The sequence below is a fragment of the Nomascus leucogenys genome, chromosome 5 (assembly GCF_006542625.1).
Source record: "Nomascus leucogenys isolate Asia chromosome 5, Asia_NLE_v1, whole genome shotgun sequence".
NCBI classification, from domain to species: domain Eukaryota; kingdom Metazoa; phylum Chordata; class Mammalia; order Primates; family Hylobatidae; genus Nomascus; species Nomascus leucogenys.
Window position 1 is genome coordinate 56,430,494 of NC_044385.1, and position 25,766 is coordinate 56,456,259.

Below are 25,766 nucleotides of genomic sequence, written 5' to 3' on the forward strand. Positions count from 1 at the left end.
CCCGTCTGTATGCCAGTGCCTGCTTTGCATGCCCGCAGAGAGGGGCTTGGCTGTCTCTCCATGTGGAAGAGACAGTGCTAGCTTCTCAGCAGTGAAGCTGGGGCTAAGATTGGCATGTGCTCGGGGGGTCCTCTCTCCCAGACATGGGGTCATTGCCTTTGAAATCAAACATGGAATTTGCCGGGAGAATGGGCGTGATCATTGTCCCTCCTGCTTTAATTACCCCAGGTGGGGCAAGTAGGCTGACCCAGTTATTGGGCTGCCTAATGGTGCCCAGAGAGCCAGCCAAGGTGGATACCTGGGTACCAGCTGGAGCCCTCGGGGTAGCTGCAAGCTGCCCTCCTCACCTTGCTCCTGAGCTCCGCATGGGGAAGAGCCCCAGGTGCGGGGAATGGCCCAACTGACTGCCCATTCTGTGGGTGTTGGTGTCTTCTCCCAACAGGTGACTGTGTGCTGGGTGGATGAGGCTGAGGCCAGCTCCACGCGCTGCCTCTCCCCACAGGCCGAGCATGCCGGGGTCCGCACCTACTTCTTCAGTGCCGAGAGCCCCGAGGAGCAAGAGGCCTGGATCCAGGCCATGGGGGAGGCTGCTCGAGTACAGATCCCTCCAGCCCAGAAGTCAGTGCCCCAAGCTGTGCGGCACAGGTGAGTGCCAGGGAATTGAGTGTGGGGGTGCAGGAAGAATAAAGAGGGGAATGGAAGACACACCCAGCTCTGGGCCATTGCTAATCCCAGTGTGCCTGCTTGAAGCCCTGGAGAGTGTGTGAGCCGTGTCCTTGTATCCAGGCGGGAGGCCTGGCTGAGTAATTTCAGAGCCTGAAGTCTCTCTTCCCCTAGCCAGCTCCTCCTCTTCTCTCTGAGCTGGGGGAGGCCAAGAGAAGAGCCAGGTTCCATTGCGGCCTGGCCAGGAGCCAGAGGTCAGGGTCATTTGCTGGTTCTTCTCGGCTGTGTGTGTTAAGCACACTGCCTTTGGAGGAAAATAAACTCAGGTTTGAATCACACCTTGTTCACTTGGCTGCAGTGTGACCTCAGTGCAAGGGACTCACCCTTTCTGAACGTGAGTTTCCTCTGCTCAAAAACCAGCAAATATAACTCTACCTCATAGGGTTGTTGTGAGGCCTATACAGAGTGCATGTAAAACACTCAACATGCAGTAAACTCTTAACATATGGCCGCTCCCATCGCCCGCCGTCACCCACGGTCTCAGCGTCTGTCTCTCCCTTAACTGGATGTGGAGTCTTGAGTTAGGTGCTAAGGGGGATCCAGGAGAAGGGGGTTTCACAGTGTAGACTCCAAGTCCACATATATTAGAAATGTTTACCAAGCAATGTTTCAACAAGGATGCTTGAATGTGTGGAGTTTGGGAAGCTGTAGGGGGAAAATTGTCACAAATTTCCATCTTCGCTTCAACCAAGGGGCATAATTCCAAGAGTTCATTCGTTTCACAAATACTTACTGTAAATATAAATGTGTAAGGCACTGTAGTGGGTGCTAGGAACACAGGGGAAGAAAGTCTGCCACGTTCCTACCCTTGTGGGGCCTGTATTCTCATGGAAAGTCAGTCCTGGAAGAAATGTGTTTTGGAGAAGGGAACTAGTGTGTTTATGTGCTTGTGAGTTTGAAAGCAGAAACTTTTGCTCCTGGTGCCCGCCATGTTTTATCTCACAGCAGTCCTAGGAGAGGAGCTATTATTATGCCCATTCTGCTGATGAGGAGCCCAAAACTCTTGGCCGTTAAGTAACTTTCTATAGGAAAGACAGCTGCCCCATGACAAGTCTTTGTCACTGGAGTGTCAAGGACAGTTACTGATGTGAGTGCAAACCCAGTGTGGGGAGCTGGGTCAGGGACAGATTGCAGAGAGGACCAAGACTAGGTGAGGTTAGTCGTGCCATAGGTTGAAGGCTGGGCTCATAGCAGACTGGCAGAGGGGAGTGGGGTGGAGAATGACCTGCAGAGAAGACGTGGCGGGGGGCAGAGTTAACACAGCAGGTGTGGGCAGGGGCGGGTTAGGTTGTATAATAATTTCCCAAGCTGGAGCGAGAAGATGAAGGGGTGGGACTTAGGAAGCAGAACTGGAATTCATAGAATCCTGGTTCCAGCCACCTCCCTGCCCATCCTTCCCCACTCCCCTTCTCCTTCCCAGTCTGGCACCCCCTGCCCCACTGCATGCTGGGCTAGAGTCACTGACAGCATCTCCCTTGGCATCCTGCAGCCATGAGAAGCCAGACTCGGAGAACATCCCACCCAGCAAGCACCACCAGCAGCCGCCCCAGAACAGCCTCCCCAAGCCTGAGCCAGAGGCCAAGACTCGAGGGGAGGGTGATGGCCGAGGTTGTGAGAAGGCAGAGAGAAGGCCCGAGAGGCCAGAAGTCAAGAAGGAGCCTCTGGTGAAAGCCAACGGCCTCCCAGCTGGACCAGAGCCAGCCTCAGAGCCGGGCAGCCCTTTCCCCGAGGGCCCAAGGGTGCCAGGGGGTGGGGAACAGCCTGCCCAGCCCAATGGCTGGCAGTACCACTCCCCAAGCCGGCCAGGGAGCACAGCTTTCCCGCCTCAGGATGGAGAGACTGGGGGACACCGGCGGAGTTTCCCACCACGCACCAACCCCGACAAAATTGCCCAGCGCAAGAGCTCCATGAACCAGCTTCAGCAGTGGGTGAACCTGCGCCGGGGGGTACCCCCGCCTGAAGACCTTCGGAGGTGAGGCATGCCCACGGCTGGGGTGGGGCTGATATGGTGTTATGGCTAGAGCGTGCAAGTGGGGTCATAGCCCATGAGCCATCCCCTGTTGGAAACCTGGAAGCAGGCTGAGTTGGGAAACCAAGCAAATCCCATGCTTCCTGGCTTGCCCGAATCCTGCCTGCCCCATGGCTCCACCATTAGAGTCTGGCTGCTGTCCCTGATTCTTGGTTTCTCTGTCTGCTTCCTTCAGAAGAAGGAACAGAGCACCCCAGTGCCTCTCCATGGCGTGCTGGGGGGCCCAGAACACAGCAGGCTTCGGGAGGGGGCCTGAAGTTGTTATAGTCATACATCCATCCAAGCTATGGGCCCTCCTATAACATCCTCTCCTCCAGTGCCCCACCCACTCGAGACTCACTCAGACCAACTCACTCCATTTTTGAACAGCTCTAATTGTTTTAAAGCCACGATTTATATGAAGTTGAAAAACAAAACAAAGTAGCTCATTGGTCCCAACACAGCCATCTATGACCATTTACTCCTTTATCCAATGACTGGCTTTGAAATATCGGGGGACATTTATTGGGCCCATTGATGTCCCTCAGGGCAAATGGGGCTGCAGGCTCCTTCCCTGGGGATTGGGCAGCTCCAGGGACTGCAGGCCACAGCTTCAGGAAGGCCATGGGGCCCGAGAGGAACCTGCCTTCTAGTGGCCTGGGCGGCTGTGCATTGCTGGTGGTCTGGTGCCTGGGAGCATCAGGCCTGTTCTGGGGAGAACCACTTGGGATGAGTCACAAGAACCTACTGGTTCTGTCCCTGACAAGATCACACAATCAGGAAGCTGGGCATGGTGGTTCACACCTGTGGTCCCAGCTACTACTCTACAGGTGGATGTGGGAGGATTGCTTGAGCTCAGGAGTTCAAGGCTGCAGTGAGCCTTGATGGCCCCACTGTACTCCAGGCTGGTGACAGAATGGACCTCATCTCTAAAATAATATAAAATAGATCAGGACGCCACCCTTTCTTTCGTCCCTCCTGCATTGCCCTCCTTCAGATGCCTGGTAGACTTTCTTCTATTTGCCTCTCAGAAAAGATCTGATAAACTGGTTCATGCTGAGATGGAGATGGCTGATAAGGCTTCACGTTTCTTCCTAGGGATATGTCATTTTAAAGAGACAAAGATTGCAGCTCTGAATGGTGCAGTGTCCAGCCTTGGGGAGTTGGTTGAGGAAGGGGGCTGTGAGGACAGGAGTCTTTCCCTCATCTCTGGAATAAACCTCAGTCCCTGTGTACCTATTCAAGCACCCTGCTCTAGGCTGGAGGACCTGGAGGTGGGGCTGGGGTGGGTGGAGGAGTGCCCGTGTTGTCTGCCTTCCTTACCATGTCCGCTCTCTCTCAGTCCCTCTAGGTTCTACCCTGTGTCTCGCAGGGTCCCTGAGTACTATGGCCCCTACTCCTCCCAGTACTCCGATGATTACCAGTACTACCCACCAGGGGTGCGGCCGGAGAGCATCTGCTCCATGCCGGCCTACGATCGGATCAGCCCGCCCTGGGCCCTGGAGGACAAGCGCCATACCTTCCGCAATGGGGGCGGCCCTGCCTACCAGCTGCGAGAGTGGAAGGAGCCCGCCAGCTACGGGCGGCAGGATGGCACCGTCTGGATCCCAAGCCCCTCCCGGCAGCCAGTCTATTATGATGAGCTGGATGCCGCCTCTAGCTCCCTGCGCCGCCTGTCCCTGCAGCCCCGCTCCCACTCTGTGCCCCGCTCACCCAGCCAGGGCTCCTACAGCCGTGCCCGCATTTACTCCCCTGTCCGCTCACCTAGTGCCCGTTTTGAGCGGCTGCCACCTCGCAGTGAGGACATCTACGCTGACCCTGCTGCCTATGTGATGAGGCGATCCATCAGCTCCCCCAAGGTGAGCCACCAGCCTGCCCTTCCTTCCTCATCCCCTGAGGTCCCCAGAAGCCTAAGACCATCTACTGAGAAAAGGCAGAGATGTGGGAGCATCTGGGCCACGGGGCCACTGGGCCGTGTGTCCGCAGGACCAGCAGTGCTGCCCAGGGAGCCCCTGGCCTGTGGTTCTGTCTGTAGGAGAGCTGTCTTGGGGATGGTTTTGCCTCTTGAGTGGGAACATTGCTTTCTGTACATGCCCCCAAGTTGTGCCAGAAACTGTGCCGTCATATAAGAAGGCAGAGAGGGTTCTGTCTTTTCACATCTTGAGGACCTGGACAGATCATTGCAAGGGGGGCTGCTGTCCATTTCAGTTTGGGATCTGCTCTGGGACTGAGCACAAATACCTCTAACCTCGAGCTTCAGCTGGTGGGGAACTCCGTGTCCCAGCCAGACCCCTCACCTCTGCGATCCCTTTCTCTTCCAGTATGATTACCTGGGAGACAGGCGGCCAGTCCCTGCAGGACTGTTCCCCTACAACTACCCACCATCCCCCACGGTCCACGATAAGATGGTATGTCCTTTCTCCCCTCCACCTGCCTCAGGGCCTCCCCGCACCGTGCTCCACTCAGGGTGGAGCTAAACCGGGGCGGACTCCAGGGACGCTCTGTGCCTAGTGCCTGGCCTGGCTGGTTTTAGCAGCCTCTAGATACCTCCTCCCTCCCAGCCAGGACTCTAGCCCCAGTATCAAGTTTGGTGCCAATATCCCCTTCTCCTCTGTGATACAGGCCGTGGAGGAGGGATGAGATCTGGGAGCGTGTAATATCCTGCTCCCTCTCCTCTCCAGCATGCAGGAGAAGGGGCCTAGGCAGGAAAAATCAGGCCAGAGCTCCTAGCAAGAAGCAAGATCTTCTAAACTTTTTTCCCCTGAAGCATAGTTACTTCATGTTTGTCCTTTGCCTGGAATGCCACTTTTGGGGAGAGATACAAGCGATATGATTGAGGAAGAAAAAAATTTTCCGAATTGCATCTCCTCCTTTTTCTCTGCCTCTTTCTACTCGTGTCTCTCCCTGGAATTTGTTCTCCTGAGAACTTTTGCCACCACCTAGAGACCTAGATGAGATGCTCCGCTTGGGAGGGTTGGGGAGGACCACTGGGACCAACAGGCAGAATCCTTGTCCAGAAAGCCTGTTGCTGACTCGTTTCCATAACAGTACCGGGAGGCCAGGGTGGAGGAGGGCTGGGCAGGCTGGAGGCTAGGCGGCTGCTTCTTCCCCTCTCTGTCTGATTCTCACTCTGCCAGTGTCCACAGCATATAAGCCTTGACCACAGCAAACACACCCACCCAGAATCAACCGATTTTTCCAGAAAACTCAGAAACAGCTGCTAACAAGTGCTGCCTAAATTGCTCTGATGGCACTCACCTCTCCCAGGGAGGCCTTAGGCAGACCTAGGAGAGATGGCACTGGGGCCTGCGTGTGCCCCTCCTCTCCCTGGAGTGTCCAGTAGAGAACTACTTTGCCTGCCCACATCCTCAACCCCTCCCTTCCTGAGAACTCCTCAAGGGCAGAGGGAGAAGCCTCTCCTTGTCCTTGTCGCTAACTCTTAACTGCTTTGCTTCTTTTTTTATTGTTTTCTTTTGTGTGTTCCTGTTTGTTTGTGTTGCTGTTTGGCCTCTGGGCCTCGGGCTCCGGGTAGGATGAACTTTTAGATCTTCAGTTGCAAAGAAACCTAGAGTATTTGGATCAGCAGGTAGGCAGAGCTGGTGCCCCCTTTACCATCCCACTGCCTTCCTGTCGCATCTCTCCACTCCTCCTCACCTCCTCATCTTCCAGCCATTTGACAACCTTTGTTGGTGCAAGCAGGACACAACAAAGTGGCTTATGTTTTGCTTTGCGCCTACACACCCCTTCTCTTCAAAGCCCTTTAGGACAGCTGGGAGTTTCCTGGGGAAAGAAGCATAATAAGTAGGCGCATGAATAATTAATGCCGCCTCTTATTTCTCCAGTGCTCAGCTCAGATGGAACTGCCCCCAGGGGGCAGGTGGGAATTTGCATTTTTGCTGGCGAGAGGAGGGAGTCACAGAGTCGAGGGAGCTCTAGGCTGGGCCTAAAATGCTAGGGATTTAGTTCAGCCTGAATCTGGGAAATCATCTTATCATATTTTACAGGTTGTTGTTAAACTCCATAATTGGTAAACTGAGGCCTGCAGACCCTCCCTAGGATGACTTTTAAAGTAATATTCACTCTGTGTATTCATTAGTTCCTCCAAAAGCCCTTTTGCTTAAACAGCTCATGCATTCCTGAGAATTCAGTGCAAACAGAGGGAGTATTATCAACCCAGTTTTACAGGTGAGCAAGCTGAAGAGGCAGTGAGTGTTCCACGAGCTGCAAGCAGTGGCTGCCTGGTCTCTGCTCCAGGGCTCTAACCCTTTCTTGTCTTTTAAGCTAAGGGAGCTGTGAGACTGAGTTTAGACAAGCTGGGGGTCAATATGCTGGGTATTTATATAAGCACATGCTCTTAAGTTCAGATCTGTGCTACAAACCACGACCTAGAAGTACACAACACTGTCCTGTGGAGGCAGCCTGGAGGGGTGGAAATAATAATAATAAACAACAGCTACAATAATTGGATGCCTCCTACACACCCCATACTATTCTAAGCATTTTTCAGATCTCTAACTCATTTAATCTTCATTATAACCCTGTAAGGTGGATGCTGTTATTACCCCCATTTTACAGCTGAGGAAACTAAAGCACAGAGAGGTTGAATAACATGCCAAGAACACACAGCCAGTGAACAGCCAAGCTTGGACTGTGACTCCAAGCTTCTGACCCAGTTTACAGCTGAGGAAACATCTAATGTGTGACAAAGCTGCCGTCAAATCTCATTAGGATGAATTCATGCTCTTAAAGTTACAGAAAAAAATAAATTTAAAATGAGATGCTATAGCTGCAACTGTTGGTTCTTCTAGTCACAAGCCATGTGACCCATCTCACCAGGGCTTCATGTCGACGTTGCAATTCGATTTTGTAATAGGCCTCAGGCACTAGGAAGCACCAATGTCCACAGTTCAATAAGCAGGGATGGCTCCTGGCCCTGGAGGCCATTGCATTCCAGCTCCAGAAGCAGCTCATTGTGTCCACACCATGAGCATTCTGGGCCATGTGGGAACAGATCCCAGGATTCCAACTCAGAGCAGGGCCGGGAGGTCCAGGATCCTGCTGATGGGAAGCAAGATCCAAAGTGCCTTGCAGGGGTGAGGAGCAGGGCTCAGGGCCCACCCACCTCCAGATTCCTGAGCAAGCTGTCCTCCCTGTCACCCATGTGATTGGCTTTCTACTCCATCCACAATGCCCAGCTGTCCAAGCATTCAGTGCAGACAGCAGGGTCCCTTCCTGCGGGCTTTTGCCCTCACAGAGGGGCGGGGCCATTAGGCTAGGGGCTTCAGAAATAGCCTTCCAGAGGACTCCCTCATGGATAAAGGGTATTATTTCTTTTGTTTGTTTGTTTGTTTGTTTTTGAGACAGGATCTCACTCTGTTGCCTAGGCTAGAGTACAGTGGCACAAACCTAGCTCACTGCAACCTCCACCTCCCAGCCTCAAGTGATCCTCCCACCTCAGCCTCATGAGCAGCTAGGATTACAGACAGGTGTGCAGCCACCACACCTGGTTAATTTAAAAAAATTTTTTTGTAGAGATGGGTGTCCCACTGTGTTGGCCAGGCTGGTCTCAAACTCCCAGCCTCAAGCGATCCTCTCACCTCTGCCTCTCAAAGTGCTAGGATTATACGCGTGAGCCACTGTAGCTGGCCAAGGGTAGTTAGTACTCTTAACAGGCAGTCTTGTATGATGAGAGGAGTCCAGGACACAGTCAGACACTGCTGCTCTAGTTCTAGCTCTGCCATTTACAAGGAAGTTTTTTTTTTTTTTTAATCTTGGAAATGTCACTTAGTTTCTCTGGGTCTTTGTTTTCTCAATTATAAAATGGGCATTGTAGAACCTGCCCTTTCCTTTCAACCTCACAGATGTATTGGGAGAATCAAGCAGGGGTGCATATGTGAGCTCTTTGTCAGGCATCGCAAGGAGTGACAATCACCACTTGCTGCTGTTATTATTTTGTTTTTCCCAAACTCAAAAATACCAATGAGCACTCCTTACCATGTGTGAGGCACTGGGTTAGGTGGTTTCTTACAAAATCTAACATTTTGGAGAGACAGAAGGTAGCACACAAGAATCCTCCTAGAGGTAAGACCCACCTGTGCTGAAAGATCCCCAAAGCCACAGCACAGGCGGGAGCAGGCCAGGATGAGACCTCTCCTGCTCGCTTCCTCTACTGCTCTGGATCTGCTTGTTGGGGAAGGAATGAGATACCCACGGGTTACTGTGCAGGGATGGCTCCCGGCCCTCAAGGCCCTTGCATTCCAGGGCTAAATAGGTAGAAAAATCAGTTCCTAGGAAAGACTTTTGAAATGCTGCAGACCCTGCAAATGGGGTGGTGGGTGCCCTTGCCCTGCCTACAACATGTAGAAGCAAGGCTGTATTTGGGCTGCTGCCTAAAAGGGGTAAGAGGAAGAAAGGACAGTGTGGGTGCAACTGAGGTTGGAGAGATGACGGAAAAATCACAGGGGACCCTTTGAACAGGAACCCCAGATAATCTTACCTAATGTGGCTCTTTCCTCCCTTCCTCATTCACTTTCCCTTCCAGAAAGCTTTCCCTGCACAACCCCCTCTGTCTTCTGCTGCCTTCCCCTGTAGAACAATGGAGTTAAAGGGACACAGCCAAGGACATTCCCTGATATCTTCACTTTTTGGTCCTTTCCCGTTGGAACCAGTGGGGGAAATGACGGCATTTCTGGTTGATTTGTTGCCCTGCCCTTTCTCCCACCCCTCCCTTCCCTTCCTCTTCCTCCTCATCCCGTCCCTTCTTCCATTTCTCTCTTTTTAAATTGGCAAATAGTCTTTCCACCTCCATGTTCCTAAGGATTCTTGAAATAGAAAGAATGTGTTGGAAAGCCTGGTGTCCCTTTAATGTGGCTTGCTTGTTTTGCCCTCCTTGTTTGCTCCCTAGCGTCATCCGAGATCCTCATGGATGCTGCCAGCCCAGCTCTGGAAACCGTGTTTAGCACTTTCTGTACTAGAGCCGAGGGTGGGGAGGGGCGGGGCAGGGAGAGGGGCCGGGCCTCTGTATCTGTGGCGGCCCATCCAAAGAGCAGGTCCTAGATTTTCTTTTTTGATTGTTTCACTTAGTTCAACTTTGGGGAGATCAGTCTTCCAACTGCCTCTATGGTCTTTGTCAAAAGTGGTGTGAGAAATGAGATGAGGGCAGGGAGATGACAACCATGGCCAATGCGGATGGGACAACAGCCAGGCACCCTGGGGAAGAGTCACCAGGCCCGGGCCTCTGCAGTGCCTCCAGCAAGGTCCCAGTGGCCTCCCGGACCCTTCCGTGGCCTTTCTGCAAGGGCAGCTTCAGTGCTGGTCCTGAAACAGAGGTCACTAGGGGTGAGCAAGGAGTGAGGTCAAGCCCAGGGTGCTGGGGGAGCTGCCCTCCCCTGTTTCCTGGGAAACAAGCACAGGTGGGTGAAGGGGAGATACCTACATGTGGGTCGGAGTGTGAATAGTCCGTTCCTTCCTCTGCTGCAGATGAGTGAGAGCGAGACTCTCATCAGTATGGTGAACCGCATGGTGGAAAACTCCTCCCCCAGGTCCCAACTCTTCATGCAAGTAAGACCTCTGCCTGGCAGCATGGTCCCTGCCAATGCCATTTCAGCTGCTTGTGCATGGTTGAGTTGCCCATCTAGGATGAGGCTCATGCCACCCAACCCGCTCATCTGCCTGGAGACAGGCTTGGCCTGGTCTTCCTTCCTTAATTCCACTATGTCACCTCCATTCTTCACTTTCATTGGTAAACCCAAGGCCCATTTCCCAAACCATCAAAATAGCTAGCACCAACATCTCATGCCATGTTGGGGATCGCAACTCTGCTCTTTAATGTTCTGATTTCAATTTCATATTTGTAATATCTTGACAGACGTCACTGGGGTTAAGGGCATGAGGGGCGTAATGGAACCATCTAATGTCAAAGGTGTATAGAATGTGCTGTGGTCACCAGATGTGGCATCCAGGCTAGGCAGCATTTGCTGGACCCAGAGACGCTTCTGAATTCTTGCCAATTTTGGTTTAGACACAAGCCCTGGTGTTCAGTCTACTAGGACAATAGTTTTCAACTGTTCCCAATGCTCATTCCGACCATTCCCCTATGTCTTATCCCCACAGACAGCCATGGAGTTCACTGATGTTCTCATGGTGGTTGCCAACAAGCCATTGGGAGCTGCACACCCTGCAGTCGCTCGTAGCAGCAGACCCTAGTGCTTGGGGGAGAGGAAATACAGAGCATGACTCAAGCAGAGTTCTGATCTCTCTGGAGTCAGCCTAGGACAACTGGGATGGGGTTAGGCCAGGCCATCCCAGGCTTCTAGCCAGGGGATGTAGAATGAGCTCAGGTCCCTGGAACAGAAGCTACCAGAGGTGATGGACCATGGTCTCTGGCAGGAGCACAGCGGGATTGTGATGTTAGCTTCCTGTCCCTGCATACCCTCATCCTGCCCCTGCTGCAGTAACCGGCCTCATGTTCCTGCAGGTCCCTCCGTACCCAGAAGTGTTCCGGGACAGCCTCCACACCTACAAGTTAAATGAGCAAGACACAGATGTAAGAGCAGCGCCCCCTGCTCCCTCCCTCCACTCCAGCCTCCCGCTGCTGTCCTCTGCGGGATCTGTCTCTCCATCCATCTCTCTTCCTCTGCGGGGGCCGTCTCTCCATCCATCTCTCTCCTTCTGGTGGTTCTTCATACCTTTGATTCATGTCTTCTCTCACCACAACAATATTCTGCCTACCTCCTCCTCATCCCCCTTCTTTTCTGATCTACCACCCACTCACCCTTCCCTCCCATGCTGGCTGTATCCGTTTCTCCACTGAGCGCTCGGCCCTTTTGCCTACAGCAGTGAGATCTGCTTGTAACATGAATGCAGACTTTGTTGGGAGATAGATCAGTCAGTCTATTCTGTGCCCAGCATGGCATTAGTCCCTACAGGTAACTAGAAAGCAGAATACGGCTATGCCCCTGCCCTCAGGGAGCTTCAGGGTAAGTGGGAAGTGCCAGGTAGCAGCAGGAGGTGGCAACACAGTATTCATGTAGTGAAGGGGAGCCATAATAGGTTCTGCCAGGTGCAGGGAAGTGAGGCTGTGTGGGCTGAAGGTCAGGGACAAAACAAGCAGCATGTGAGTTAGGCCTTGAAGTTAAAAGGCCCAGAGGGTAAAATCTGGCTCAGTAGAAAGGAGCAAAGCAGGCATTTGAGGAATGGCATGAATAAACGTGCGGACTAGGAAAGCATGAGCCCTCTTTCTGGCCTCACCTATCTGCTCCCCACCACCACTGGCCCTGCTTGGGTAGTGGATCTGCCCAGTGAGACTGGGAGCCGTTCCTTCCTGACAGGACTAGATTTCAGAGGGAGGATCAGCCATCCTGAGACTTTGGAGGGAGGAGGGAAGAACAGGATCTTGAGAGAGAAGGGAGAAGGTTCTGTGGGATTGAGGGACAGTTTCTATTGCTCACTGCCTTTCTAAGACTGCTTGTTCTGACACCCGGCCCACCTCTTCAGTCCAGCCTAGGAGGTGAGGTCACATCATCTCCTCAGTCCTTTGTGAGTTGCAACCCTTGGAAGGATGGGGGTGCCAGAGTTTAACACTTGGCTCTCAGCCCTCTTAACCCAACTCACTTCCTCAGACAGTAAGCATACCTCACCTCCCAAGATGAAGACCCATCTTCTTGTTCTCAGGAGCCACCAAGGGCAAGGTGAAGGCCCAAGGTTCCTCAGCAGGAGAAAGGAGGGGGTATCCAGAGGCCAGGCCTATAACTCCCAGATCCCCATCAAACTATGTCCTTCATCCCCTTCTTTCTCCCTCTCCTTCCCCACTCTCTGGGTCCCTAGAAGCTGCTGGGAAAATTGTGTGAGCAGAACAAGGTGGTGAGGGAGCAGGACCGGCTGGTGCAGCAGCTCCGAGCTGAGAAGGTGAGAAGCTGGGGGTGGCTTTAAGCTGGGGCGGATGGGCGAGGCTGGCTTGGAGAAGGTTGTGGGCTGCTGTCTCCAACCTGACTAAGATGACAAAGCAAGGACAGCCTCCACTCAGCTGTCTGTTGAACCTCTAAGGGCTCAGGCCTCTGCTGTTCAATCCCAGAGAGGAGCTGTCAGGGCTGCTCATGTCATTCCCCTGCCTTTCTTCAGGAGAGCCTGGAAAGTGCCTTGATGGGGACCCACCAGGAGCTGGAGATGTTTGGAAGCCAGCCCGCCTACCCAGAAAAGCTGCGGCACAAAAAGGATTCACTGCAGAACCAGCTCATCAACATCCGCGTGGAGCTGTCTCAGGCGACCACGGTAACCCAGGGAGCGGGGTTTGTGCACCCCACCTCATCAGCCCTAGGCAGGAGGGCCACCACCTCCCAGCCTGTGCTGCCCTAGTCCAGTTTTCCTCAGAGGACAAGAGCCGAGTACTCCCGTGCAGAGGGGCATAAACAAAGACCTCAATATTGCCCTGCAGATAAATAGCAAGTCAGCCAGTCTGCTCATTCCAGTCCCCACCGAGGAAATGAGCTTATTTCCCACAAACTATACCTGTACCTGGATTTCTTTGGGACAGCATGAAGTTGTGAGTTACTTATTTCCTTGGCTGTGCTAACACGTCTGCTGCCCACTTCTGTCTTCTCCCTTGGAGAAGCAAAGCGCTGGCAAAAAGGCTGCTGCCAGCTGGCCTCAGTGGCTCATGCCTGTAATCCTAGCACTTTGGGAGGCCAAGGCGGGTGGATCACCCGAGGTTGGGAGTTTGAGACCAGCCTGACCAACATGGAGAAACCCCGTCTCTACTAAAAATACAAAATTAGCTAGTCGTGGTGGCACATGCCTGTAGTCCCAGATACTCAGGAGGCTGAGGCAGGAGAATCGCTTGAACCCATGAGGCGGAGGTTGCCGTGAGCCGAGATCGCACCATTGCACGCCAGCCTGGGTAACAAGAGTGAAACTTCATCTCAAAAAAATAAAAATAAAAAAAAGGCTGCTGCCCTGGTCACTACTTCCCAGCAGGTAAGGGCAGACCTTCCAACACAGACTGCTTGGATAATGGCTCCAAGAAGCAGCAGAAAAAGCCCCGTGAAAGTGTGGCTCAGAAAGGAGGAAGCTCTCTAACCTCTGGATAACAAATATCCTCCTTCAGGCTCTTTTCTCTTTGCCCTCCACTTAGAAAAATTGTTTTCTTTTTTTTTAAAGGACAGGGTCTCACTGTGTCACCCAGGCTGGAGTGCAGTGGCACAAACACAGCTCACTGCAATCTCGACCTCCAGGGCTCAAGTGATCCTCCTGCCTCAGCCCCCAAGTCGCCAGGACTACAGGGGCACGCCACCACGCCTAGCTAACTTTTGTAATTTGTGGAGATGGGGTCTTGTCATTTTCCCCAGGCTATGCCCTCTACTTTTTATCCACTAATCTGGGGAGAATAGGAGGGTATGGAAGTGATATCATCCCTCTGCATTTTCTCTTTATTTCAGTTGGTGGTGGGATGAGCTGTTACATCTCTTGTAAGGCTAGTCTTTGTCTGTCCCCAGAATGTCTCAGCCTGGTGCCCCTCTCCTTCGGTCCCTCCGTGCCCTCTTCCCCAGATCTTCGTGCCTCTGGTACCCTGGCCCCAGGGCCTGTTGCAGGATAAGGAGGAATGCCTTGGTGATGGCGGCTTTCTCAGTGAACACCTCTTTCCCCCGTAGGCCCTGACGCACAGCACCATAGAGTATGAGCACCTCGAGTCTGAGGTCTCTGCCCTGCACGATGACCTCTGGGAGCAGCTCAATTTGGACACCCAGGTGAAGAAGGGCCCCTGAGCTAGCGGGGATTGGGATGTGACTAAAGATGAGGAGTTGGCCTCAGGACAAAAGCAAAGGTTCAGGCCATTGATAACAGACTCTAAGTTTCAAGATGAAGATAATGGGATGCTTTAGGTTCATCTCACAGGGGAAGGAGCTAAAGCTGAAGCTTGGGAGACTTCAGTTAGACATAAGATGTTTTATGACTGAAAGGATTTTTTTTTCTCTGGGACGGGGTCTTGCTCTGTTCCCCAGGTTGGAGTGCAGTGGCATAATCACAGCTCACTGCAGCCTTGACTGCCCCAGGCTCAAACAATCCTCCCACCTCAGCCTCCTGAGTAGCTGGGACCACAGTCATGAACCACCATGCCCGGCTAGTTTTTTTTTTATCTTTTATAGAGACAGGGTCTCCCTATGTTGGCCGGGCTGGTCTCTAACTCCTGAGCTCAAGTGATCCTCCAGCCTCAGCCTCCTAAAGTGCTGGGATTACAGGCATGAGCCACTGTGCCTAGCAGGATTTAAAAACAGACGTGTAAATATAAATAACTCAGGCATTAGAAGAGTGGGCGCTGCGGGAGCAATCTGCTCAGGAATTTTTAGATAGGAAAGAGGCTTTTCTTCCTGGGATGGGTTAGAAACAGTCTTCTCGGAGGCAGGAGGATTGACCTGATGATCTTGGGGAGTTCCTGTTCTTTTCTTCCCTCTGCCTTGTCTTCACCCAGGCTCTGCCTCTTCTCTAGCTAGTTTGTAAGCCCTGCCTCTCTGATGCAGTTAACACCCTGGTTTCCCCCATTTTCTTCTGTTTCCCTCCTGGTAATGCCACTCACCACCCTACCTTGCAGCTGGTTAGGTAGGGCGAAGACCCACCTGGTCCAGAGGACCCAAATACCACCACGTCCCATGGCCAAGCCTCACTTGAAACACAGACATTTTAGGAGGGGGGATAGGGTTGTGGTCAAGGGCACTAACTTTCGGGTCCAGATAGACCCATATTTAGATGATGGTCATGCTGCTTACTAAATAGATGGCCTTGGGTGTCAGTCTGTTCATCTCTGAAGAAGGGACAGCTGCTGCCCTTATCTCCTAGAGTCGTGCAGCTGAAATGAGTTAGCACTGTATATGCAAAGTGCTTAGCATAGTGCCTGGTGCTGAGGGATGCTAAATAAATGGGAGGTCTTACCTTTTAGAGTGTGGACTGTAATTGAATTCATGACTCTTCAGGTGTATGCTGGGAGTGGGTGTTAGAAAAGGCTGTTCGGATGTGAAGAAAAGCAGTAAAATGGAAGGTCTTGCCCCATGAAAAACAGGATACCATGAAGTGTTCACTGAGATGGGCATTCACTTGAAAACCACCCAAGTTTCCCCGGGGGGAACTCAGAAGGGTGCATCCACAGTCTTGGTTCAGAGACTCAGGCAATTCTGGGGTGCTATCTCCTAGAGTCTGAAGAGCAGAGGCAGCCCATGGGAAAGATGATTGCTGGAGGGGTGTGTGTGTGTGTACAGGGTGCCTGCCTCCTGCTGGCCCAAAGGGATGTGGGTTCCGAGGGGTCTGGGCTGAGGGAAAGGGCTGGATGGACGCTCCTCAAGGCCATTTCCTTTGACTCATTGTATGGCTGCTTCAGAATGAGGTGCTGCACCGGCAAATCCAAAGGGAGATCTGGAGGATCCAGGACGTGATGGAGGGGCTGAGGAAGAACAACCCCTCCCGGGGCACAGACACCGCCAAGCACAGAGGTGGGTGCCTCCTGTGCCAGCCTCCTAGGCTGCCTGCCTCACCAGGAGTGCTCCAGTATTTCTGGCCTCCATCCCACTCCTGCCAGCTCACACTGTGTTCACAGCCAGGCAGGGCCTTCTTGGGATGCCAGAATCTTCCCCTGGGTTCTAGGGTGGTAGGTAGGGCTCCCTTACCCCTACAGAATAGACCAAGTAGACAACTCAGAGACACTGTTGACCTTGACACTCTAAAGTCCTCCCCAAAAAAGGTCAAAAGCACCTAAGCCTCCCTAACCCCCAAGCATATGGGCCCACTCGTGACCTGTGACCCCTACCTTAGAGTTTTCCTTGAGCCCTGGGACCTCAGACTGGCTTTCCTTGACACCTCAGGGACAACAGTATCATTTCCATCTACCATCTTCTCCACCCAGCACACCTCTCAGCAGCCAGCCTGTGGCCCCAGAACCTGTAATGAGTCCCTTTGGCAGGCCCAGGTAGCCCTGAGACACTAAGTCTGCCCTCCCACATCCCTGGATCTGGCTTCTCCCCGCCACCTCCACTCACAGTGCCCATCTACCCACCAGGCCGCACGGCTCCTCCCTTGCTCACCCATCCCCTTGTTTCCCCCAAGGAGGAATTGGCCCCTCAGCCACCTACAGCTCCAACAGCCCGGCCAGCCCCCTCAGCTCTGCCAGCCTCACCAGCCCCCTGAGCCCCTTTTCACTGGTGTCGGGCTCTCAGGGGTCCCCCACCAAGCCTGGCTCCAATGAGGTAAGTTGAGAAATGGAGTAGAAGGTAGGTGGGGGAGGGAGGACCAGATCCTCATTTGTCTGAAACTATACAACTTCTGTGCCCATCTCTTTCCTTCAGGCCTCCAGCCCTAGTGCTGGAGCTCTTTGTTTAAGGAGGTCATTCTCACACCCCATTTTGTGAACTTCTCTCCAGGTTTCCCCTTTACCTGTTCTCATCTCCATCTGTCATCTTTAGCTCCCTTTCAGTGAAGCCTGTTCCTGGGCACCAGGATGGATAGCAGACAGCATGCATTTCATAAGAATTTAAATCCAGGATGACGCCAGGGTAGCAACAGGGTTAAGGGTCAGTGTGGGGAGCAGTTTCCTAGTCAGTCAATCAGCAAGTGTTTTCTGGGGCTCGACTGTGGGCATGGGGTGCCATGAGGCCCTCTTAGAAAGATACACACATGGCCGGGTGCGTAATCCTGTAATCCCAGCATTTTGGGAGGCCAAGGCGGGTGGATCACTAGGTCAGCAGATAGAGACTGTCCTGGCCAACATGGTGAAACCCCATCTTTACTAAAAAAAAAAAAAAAAAGTACAAAAATTAGCTGAGCGTGGTGGCATGTGCTTGTAGTCCCACCTACTCAGGAGGCTGAAGCAGGAGAATTGCTTGAACCCAGGAGGCGGAGGTTTCAGTAAGCCAAGATTGCACCACTGCACTTCAGCCTGGTGGCAGAGTGAGACTCCGTCTCAAAAAATAATAATAAAAAATAAAGAGGCTGGGTGTGGTGGCTCACGCCTGTAATCCCAGCACTTTGGGAGGCCGAGGCAGGCGGATCACGAGGTCAGGAGATCAAGACCATCCTGGCTAACACGGTGAAACACCATCTCTACTAAAAAATACAAAAAATTAGCCAGGCATGGTGGCGGGTGCCTATAGTCCCAGCTACTCGGGAGGCTGAGGCAGGAGAATGGCGTGAACCTGGGAGGTGGAGCTTGCAGTGAGCCGAGATCATGCCACTGCACTCCAGCCTGGGCGACAGAGCCAGACTTTGTCTCGGAAAAATAATAATAATAATAAAATAAAAAATAAAAAAAAAGAAAAATAAAAGAAAGACACACACATGTGCTCGAAGGCTTCACTCAGGGAGCCCAGCATCCTATGGACCAAGACCAATTCATAGGAACATGACGGCGTATGTCTCAACATTAAGCCACATGGTTCCGACTATAAACGCCCTGATGTTCCAACAGACAGTGGGGCCTAAACCAGGCCACAGAGCAGCAAGACAGGGAGAGGAGCAAGGGAAAGGCATTCTAGGCAGGAGAGTGGGTGGAAGCAAAGGGGTGGGAGAGGAGCTGCCTGGCATGGAGGCGAGGCAATGAGAGAGCTTTGGGGAAAACTTGGGGAGCAGTGGGGAGTGGTGGACAGGTAGAGGCTGGGTCAAGGAAGGCCTTGAAGTTCAGGCAGAGAGTTAGCTGCAGAGCTGGCACTCTCTTCAGGCCACGGGTGGGAGTGCAGTGGTCCCAGGGGCCTGCCCAGGTCTCCAGCAATGTTGTTGTCTGCCTCCTGCTAACACTCTTTTCTCCTGCTCTCACAGTGGCTGCTCTTGTTCCTCCTAATGCTCTGGCTTCTGTCTGCCTCAGGAACCTGGCCCGCCTCGGCCTCCCCTCCCCAAAGCCTACGTCCCCCTGGAGTCTCCTCCAGCCGTCCCTCCACTCCCTAGCGAGAGCCGCTTCTGGCCCTATCCCAGCTCCCCTTCCTGGCACCGCAGTGGCGAGACAGCCAGGGGGCAGGTACCCATCACCCTTGGGTCCTGGAGGGTGGGACAGGGGACAATGGGCAGAGGGCCAGGCCACGGGGCAAGGCAGGGCCCTGGAATCATTTTCCCCATTAATTTTCCCAAAGTTCGGTTTCTACAGCGCCCCTGCCCAGCTGGGCTCTGGGATAAGGAAAGGATAGCTGAAGCCATCATACAGGCCATCTTTCTGTGCCTTTTTGCTTTCTGTAGGTGATGGGGACATGAGTTACTGCTCCAACCCCAGGCTCATGGGCAGCTAGTGTTTGTGGGTGCTGGTATTATGCCCCACTCTCTACCAACATGACCAGCCAATGGGAACTGAGTGACACTCCCAGCAGTGCCATTCCGATCCCTTCGTGTGCCCATCCCAGGCCCCACTCTGCCCATGCTGTCTCTCTGCCTCCACCTTGTATTGTACCCTCACTGGGTTTCATGAGTCCCTGGAGTATAAGGATACAGGCCCTTTTCTCTCCTGGCTCATTCTCTCACCTGCCTCCCTAGCCAAGATCCAGGAGATATGCAGTTAGGCTTGGAAGAGGTTGTGTGGTGAGTAGAAAGAGTCCTGTGCCTAAAATTGGAAAACTCATATGCTCATCTAGGTTTAGCTATGTATAATTTGCATAACCCTTGAGGGTTTGCCTGGTGAGATAGGCAGAGCAGGTAATGTTACCCGTATGTGACAGGTGAAGAAAGGGGACCTCTGTTCTCTAGTGGGGCTAGAACTGGAGTTGCTGACCTTTAGCCTGGTCTTCTTTCTGTATTCTTCTCACTAAGGCTTAGATTCTTCAACTGTACCATGGGAGCAGTGGCTCAGATGATGGCTGAGGTCTCTTCTAGTCTCATGATTTTGTGAGCCCACACACTAAGTGCCCTTTTCATTTCCCTAGAATCCTGGTACCAAGGCCCGCCTGTTTCTGTTTGCTCATGTCTTGGGTAGGATTCCCTACAGGATCCTCAGAGACCCCCCACGAGCCATTCCTTGACTCTGGCTCACAGCAAGTCTGTGGTTCTTAGTGCCAGCCAAGACAAATGGTCAGGTTGAGGGGCCTCCTAGGGGCCATGAGCTCTCATTCCCCAAGATGGCCCAACATTCACCAGTCTTAAAGTGCATGAATGGGAGGCTCCAGTGCATCCCTGTCCGCCTCCCAAGTGGCACACATAGAATTTCCTTGTTCCCTGTATCTGCAAGGGTTTGAGCTTCAACCATTACAAAACCAAGAAACATCACTGGGGGCCAAGTTCCTGACAGCCATACTGACATCAACCATCTTCTCACCCTTTCTCCCCAGCCCAAGGCAAACTATGAACAAAGCAAGAAAGACCCCCACCAGACATTGCCCCTGGACACCCCCAGAGACATCAGCCTTGTGCCCACCAGGCAAGAGGTAGAGGCAGAGAAGCAGGCAGCTCTCAACAAAGGTACTTTCTGTCCCATCTTCCCTTGGAAGTAAGGCAAGGATGCTCAGGGAGGAGCCCTGGGTGCTCATTCACACCCAAAACCCGGTGCCACACCCTGGGCTTTTTAATCTCGGTGGAGAGTGGGGCTGAGCTTGTCTCCGAGAAGCTGGCTTCCTGCCTTCCTGCTCTCCATGAGGCCCGCTGGCTACTCTGTCTTTCTGCAGTTGGCGTTGTGCCCCCTCGGACAAAATCGCCCACTGATGACGAGGTGACCCCATCAGCAGTGGTGAGAAGGAATGCCAATGGGCTCACCAATGGACTGTCTTCCCAGGTGGGTACCTCTGACAGCTCGTGCAAGCCTGAGCTGAGCTGCGAGCCCAGGGGCCTGTGTGTGTACCCACTCATCTCCCTCTGCTGTTCAAGAAACTCAGGGCTGGAGAGGAAGGTGGAACACGTATGTGGGAGGAGGGGCAAGAGCCCCACTGGAGGAGGAGCTCTCCTGCAGGGAGATGTGTCAGGGGATGAGGAAGCTATGCTGCATTAGTCAGGGTTCTCTAGAGGGACAGAACTAATAAGATATATAATATATATGTATAAAGGGGAGTTTAGTAACTATTAACTTACATGCTGACAAGGTCCCACAATAGGCCGTCTGCAAGCTGAGGAGCAAGAAGAGCCAGTCTGAGTTCCAAAACTGAAGAACTTGGAGTCCGATATTTGAGGGCAGGAAGCATCCAGCACGGGAGAAAAATGTAGGCTGGGAGGCTAGGCCAGTCTCTCCTTTTCATGTTTTTCTGCCTGCTTTATATCCACTGGCAGCTGATTAGATTGTGCCCACCAGATTAAGGGTAGCTCTGCCTTCCCCAGCTGACTGACTCAAATATTAATCTGTTTTCACAACACCCTCACAGACACACCCAGGATCAATACTTTGTTTCCTTCAATCCAGTCAAGTTGACACTCAGTATTAATCATCACAAGTCCACCCCTTGTCAACTTGAACCCATACACATCTCCTGAGATCATACATAATCTTCAAATAAAGACAATAATAAGGTCATAATTACACCTAACATAATACAACTATCCTTTGTACAACAGGAAATGCACCAATCCCCAACCCAAATACTATTACATAAAGTTAACAATACTTCAATGCTGATGTGAGGTCAATAAATCCTATGTCATATGGTAAAAGAAAAGGAAACGAAATAAAGATATTTCCTTAGCACAAGTGTGTACATGCACAAACATATTTTTAGCAAAAGAAGGAGGAAATGCTTATGACCATTACGGTCCTTGCTTCTGCAGCTGGTCACGTGGTCATAGCTTGTATTGGTGACTACTTTCTTCTGCTATCCATTCTGTATTCACTTTGCCTTCAGCAAGCACCTCAGCAGGTCATGGTGTTTTTCCTGGTGGAGTGACCAAACCTTCATTCCTGAGGGGTCTGGGCCATTTGTAGTCCTGCCTGGATTAAGCTGTTGTAGTTTCCCATTGACCTTAATCACAGGATCTCTTAATACTAAGAGATGCCCTAATGGATCTCCTGTATTCCATGCATATTCTTCCTTACTTCCATTGTGGAGTGGTAGACTGATTTCATCTTGATAGTCCGGGTCAATCACCCCAGCCAGCAGTATAACTCCCTTCTTAGCCTGTTGATTTAAAGGTAGGAGGAGCCTAAAGTGTCCTAAAGATTGTTAAGTGTCCTAAAGATTGTTAAGCAATCTTAACTTCTAGTTTAATGGAATCATTGTGTTTCCTGGTAGCAATGTTCCTCCCTCTGGAACGAAGACCTGTAGGCCAGCAGAACATAATGTCATGGGAAAAGGAAGCAAAAATTTTGTTAGTGGATCACTAGGGGTGATGGTGAGTGGTGCCACTTCCACTTCCACCCCTTGATTCCTGGACCCATAAATCCTGGCTATGGGAGAAAAAGTACCATATATTGGATGCTGATTCAGAATATACATGGCCTTCTGAAGAACTTTGCATCAGCCCTGCAAAGTATTGTCACCTAGTTGGTGTTGTAATTGTGACTTCAAAAGGCCATTCCACCGTTCTATCAATCCAGCTGCTTCAGGATGATGGGGAACATAGTAAGACCAGTGAATTCCATGAGCATGAGCCTACTGCCACACTTTTTTTTTTAGCTGCAAAGTGAGTGCTTGGTCAGAGGCAATGCTGTGTGGAAATACCATGACAGTGGATAAGGCATTCTGTGAGTCCGTGGATGGTAGTCTTGGCAGAAGCATTGCATGCAGGATAGGCAAACCCATATCTGGAGTGAGTGTCTATTCCAGTGAGGACAAACCTCTGCCCTTTCCATGATGGAAGCCAGGTAGCTGGTTGATCACCCCAAGGAATGGTGCCATATTGAGGGCTCAGTGTTGGTTTCTGCTGCTGGCAAATTGGGCACTCAGCAGTGGCCATAGCCAGGGCAGCCTTGGTGAGTGGAAGTCCATGTTGCTGAGTCCACGTGTAACCCCCATCCCTGCCACCATGGCCACTTTTTTCATGGACCCACTGGGTGGCTGGGAAAAGAGGCTGAGTGGTGTCCACAGAATGGGTCATCCTATCCACTTGATTATTAAAATCCTCCTCTGCTGAGGTCACCCTTTGGTGAGCACTCACATAGGATACAAATATCTTCATGGTCTTTGACCACTCACAGAGGTCCATCCACATATCTCTTCCCCAGATTTCTTTGTCACCAATTTTCCAATCATGCTTCTTCAAAGTCCCTGACCATCCAGCCAAACCATTGGCTACAGCCCATGAATCAGTATATGATCGCACATCTGGCCATTTCTCCTTCCATGCAAAGTGCACAGCCAGGGACACTGCTTGAAGTTCTGCCCACTGGGAAGATTTCCCTTCACTGCTATCCTTCAGGGATGTCCTAGAAAGGGGCTGTAGTGCTGCAGCTCTCCCCTTTCGGGTGGTGCCTGCATATCGTGCAGAACCATCTGTGAACCGGGCCTTAGTCTCCTCTTCCTCTGTCAACTGATCGTAGGGAACTCCCCATGAGCCCATCAGTGGCAGATCGGGATGTTGTTTGGAGCCTTTGGCAGGCCCCCATAGGTGAATCACAGCAGAGGCCTCTAGGATTTTGGAGCAAGACCCTGCCATCTTCTGCAGCTAACTACTCTCCTTTTGAGAGACAGCTCTTGGTCTGTTACTGGGCTTTGGTGGAAACTGAACGTTTGACTATGGGTCATCAAGTCACCATGCGACCTGAACTGCCTATCATGAATGGGGTGCATCAGTGCAGGGTAGGTGAGAGAAGGCAGGGTGGCAGGAGTGGAAGCCATGGGCGTTTGAGCCACTTCCTCATGTAACTTACTTTTGCCTTCAGGACCTGCTCGAGCCCGATCACGTATGTACCACTTCCACTTGATGATGGAATGCTGCTGGGCACCACCCACTTTATGGCTAGATGGGCCAGAAAGCACCCCATTCATGATAGGCAGTTCAGGTCGCATGGTGACTTGATGACCCATAGTCAAACGTTCAGTTTCCACCAAAGCCCAGTAACAGACCAAGAGCTGTCTCTCAAAAGGAGAGTAGTTAGCTGCAGAAGATGGCAGGGTCTTGCTCCAAAATCCTAGAGGCCTCTGCTGTGATTCACCTATGGGGGCCTGCCAAAGGCTCCAAACAACATCCCGATCTGCCACTGACACGTCAAGCACTATTGGATCTGCTGGGTCATATGGCCCAAGTGGCACAGCAGCTTGCACAGCAGCCTGGACCTGTTGCAGAGCCCTTTCCCGTTCTGGACCCCACTCAAAATTGGCAGCCTTTCAGGCCACTCGATAAATGGGCCAGAGCAACACACCAAATGAGGAATATGTTGCTTCCAAAATCCAAATAGGCCTACTAGACTGTGCCTCTTTCTTGGTTGTAGGAGGGGCCAAATGCAGCAATGTATCCTTCACCTTAGAAGGAATATCTCAACAGGCCCCATACTACTGTACCCCTGGAAATTTTACTGAGGTAGAAGATCCCTGAATTTTAGGCGGATTTCTTTCCCATCCTCTGGCATGCAAATTCTTGTCAATAAGTCCAGTGTGTTTGCTACTTTTTGCTCACTGGATCCAATCAGCATAAGGTCATCAATGTAATGAACCAGTGTGATATCTTGCAGAAGCGAAAAGTGATCAAGGTCTTTCTGAATAAGATTATGACACAAAGCTGGAGAGTTGATACACCCCTGAGGTAGGACAGTAAAGGTATATTGCTGGCCTTGCCAGCTGAAGGCAAATTGCTTCTGGTGGGCCTTATGGACAGGAATGGAAAAAAGGGCATTTGCCTTGTCAATGGCTGCATACCTGGTACCAGGAGATGTGTTAATTTGCTTAAGCAATGAAACCACATCTGGTACAGGCAGTTGCAATTGGAGTCACCACTTGGTTAAGCTTACAGTAATCCATTGTCATTCTCTAAGATCCATGAGTCTTCTGCACAGGCCAAATGGGAGAGTTGAACGGGGATGTGGTGGGAATCATCACCCCTGCATCTTTCAAGTCCTTGATGGTGGCACTAATTTCTGTAATCCCTCCAGGGATGTGATATTGTTTTTGATTTACTATTTTTCTAGATACAGGCAGCTCTAATGGCTTCCATTTGGCCTTTCCCACCATCATAGCCCTACCCTACCAGTCAGGGAGCCAATGTGAGGGTTCTTCCAGCTGCTAAGTATGTCTATGCCAATTATGCATTCTGGCACTGGGGAAATGAACACAGGATGAGTCTGGGAACCCACTGGACCCACTGTAAGTTGGACCTGAGCTAAAACTCCGTTAATTACCTGACCTCCATAAGCCCCTACTTTAACTGGAGGACCACAGTAACGTTTTGGGTCCCCTGGAATCAACATCAGCTCAGAGCCAGTGTCCAGTAGTCCTCGAAATGTCTAATCACTTCCCTTTCCCCAATGCACAGTCACCCTGGTAAAAGGCCAGAGGTCTCCTTAGAGAAGGATGGAAGAAAGATTCACTGCATAAATTGTTGGTAATGTAGTGGGGTCCTTCCTCAAGAGGACCCAGCCTCCCTTCATTCAAGGGGTTCTGCGTCTGTAAACTGGCTCAAGTCTGGAAATTGACTGAAAGGCTGTGATTCTCTGCTTTTATAATTCAAGTTAGTCTTTTGTCCATTCGACTTGGAAGTTTTCTGCTTGTATATATTAAGTAGGAATGCAGTAGGCTTCCTACCAATTTCAGTTCTAGGAATACCAGGATTAATTAGCCGATGACAGAGCTCTACACAAGTCAGACTATTCTGATTGCTGTTTTGCCTCTGCTGTCCATTACAGTAGCTACACCCACCTTGCCTTTGATGATTGAGTACCACCACTTGGACCCTGCCACCTCGGGATCCAATTATTCCCATTGTATTTAAATTTTGCAGTTGAGTGACTGCAGTTCCCACCGTTAGAGAAGAGCAGAGCAATTACAGGGCTCTTCAAAGATGCAAGTGCTGCCCTCACAAATCTATTTCACAATGCATTGGTCAAGGGTATGTCTTCTGGACCCTCCCAGCTGGAATGAGTAAGTCTAAAGTGACTAATCCACTCCACCATCCCAGTCTCCCTGAGCCTTTGGATCCCTTCCTCTACATTAAACCAAGGGAGATCAGGCATTTC

At 51.7% G+C, this 25,766-nt stretch overlaps 1 protein-coding gene across 18 annotated transcripts in view; it reads left to right on the forward strand.

Moving 5' to 3' along the window:
- PLEKHA6 (pleckstrin homology domain containing A6) overlaps nucleotides 1–25,766 on the forward strand; it is a 139,825-nt gene that overhangs the window by 96,802 nt on the left and 17,257 nt on the right. For 9 of the 18 annotated variants that reach the window (XM_030813174.1, XM_030813162.1, XM_030813163.1 and 6 more), the window contains 15 exons: nucleotides 443–645; nucleotides 2,213–2,695; nucleotides 4,074–4,590; nucleotides 5,053–5,139; nucleotides 6,264–6,317; nucleotides 10,211–10,291; nucleotides 11,208–11,276; nucleotides 12,557–12,637; nucleotides 12,851–13,000; nucleotides 14,377–14,472; nucleotides 16,095–16,206; nucleotides 16,817–16,956; nucleotides 18,567–18,716; nucleotides 20,011–20,140; nucleotides 20,344–20,450. In XM_030813174.1, the coding sequence (XP_030669034.1) occupies nucleotides 443–645; nucleotides 2,213–2,695; nucleotides 4,074–4,590; nucleotides 5,053–5,139; nucleotides 6,264–6,317; nucleotides 10,211–10,291; nucleotides 11,208–11,276; nucleotides 12,557–12,637; nucleotides 12,851–13,000; nucleotides 14,377–14,472; nucleotides 16,095–16,206; nucleotides 16,817–16,956; nucleotides 18,567–18,716; nucleotides 20,011–20,140; nucleotides 20,344–20,450 (2,460 nt within the window). The remainder of the gene's footprint in view (nucleotides 1–442; nucleotides 646–2,212; nucleotides 2,696–4,073; nucleotides 4,591–5,052; nucleotides 5,140–6,263; nucleotides 6,318–10,210; nucleotides 10,292–11,207; nucleotides 11,277–12,556; nucleotides 12,638–12,850; nucleotides 13,001–14,376; nucleotides 14,473–16,094; nucleotides 16,207–16,816; nucleotides 16,957–18,566; nucleotides 18,717–20,010; nucleotides 20,141–20,343; nucleotides 20,451–25,766) is intronic. The other 9 variants (XM_030813166.1, XM_030813167.1, XM_030813180.1 and 6 more) reach the window with 6 other exon arrangements.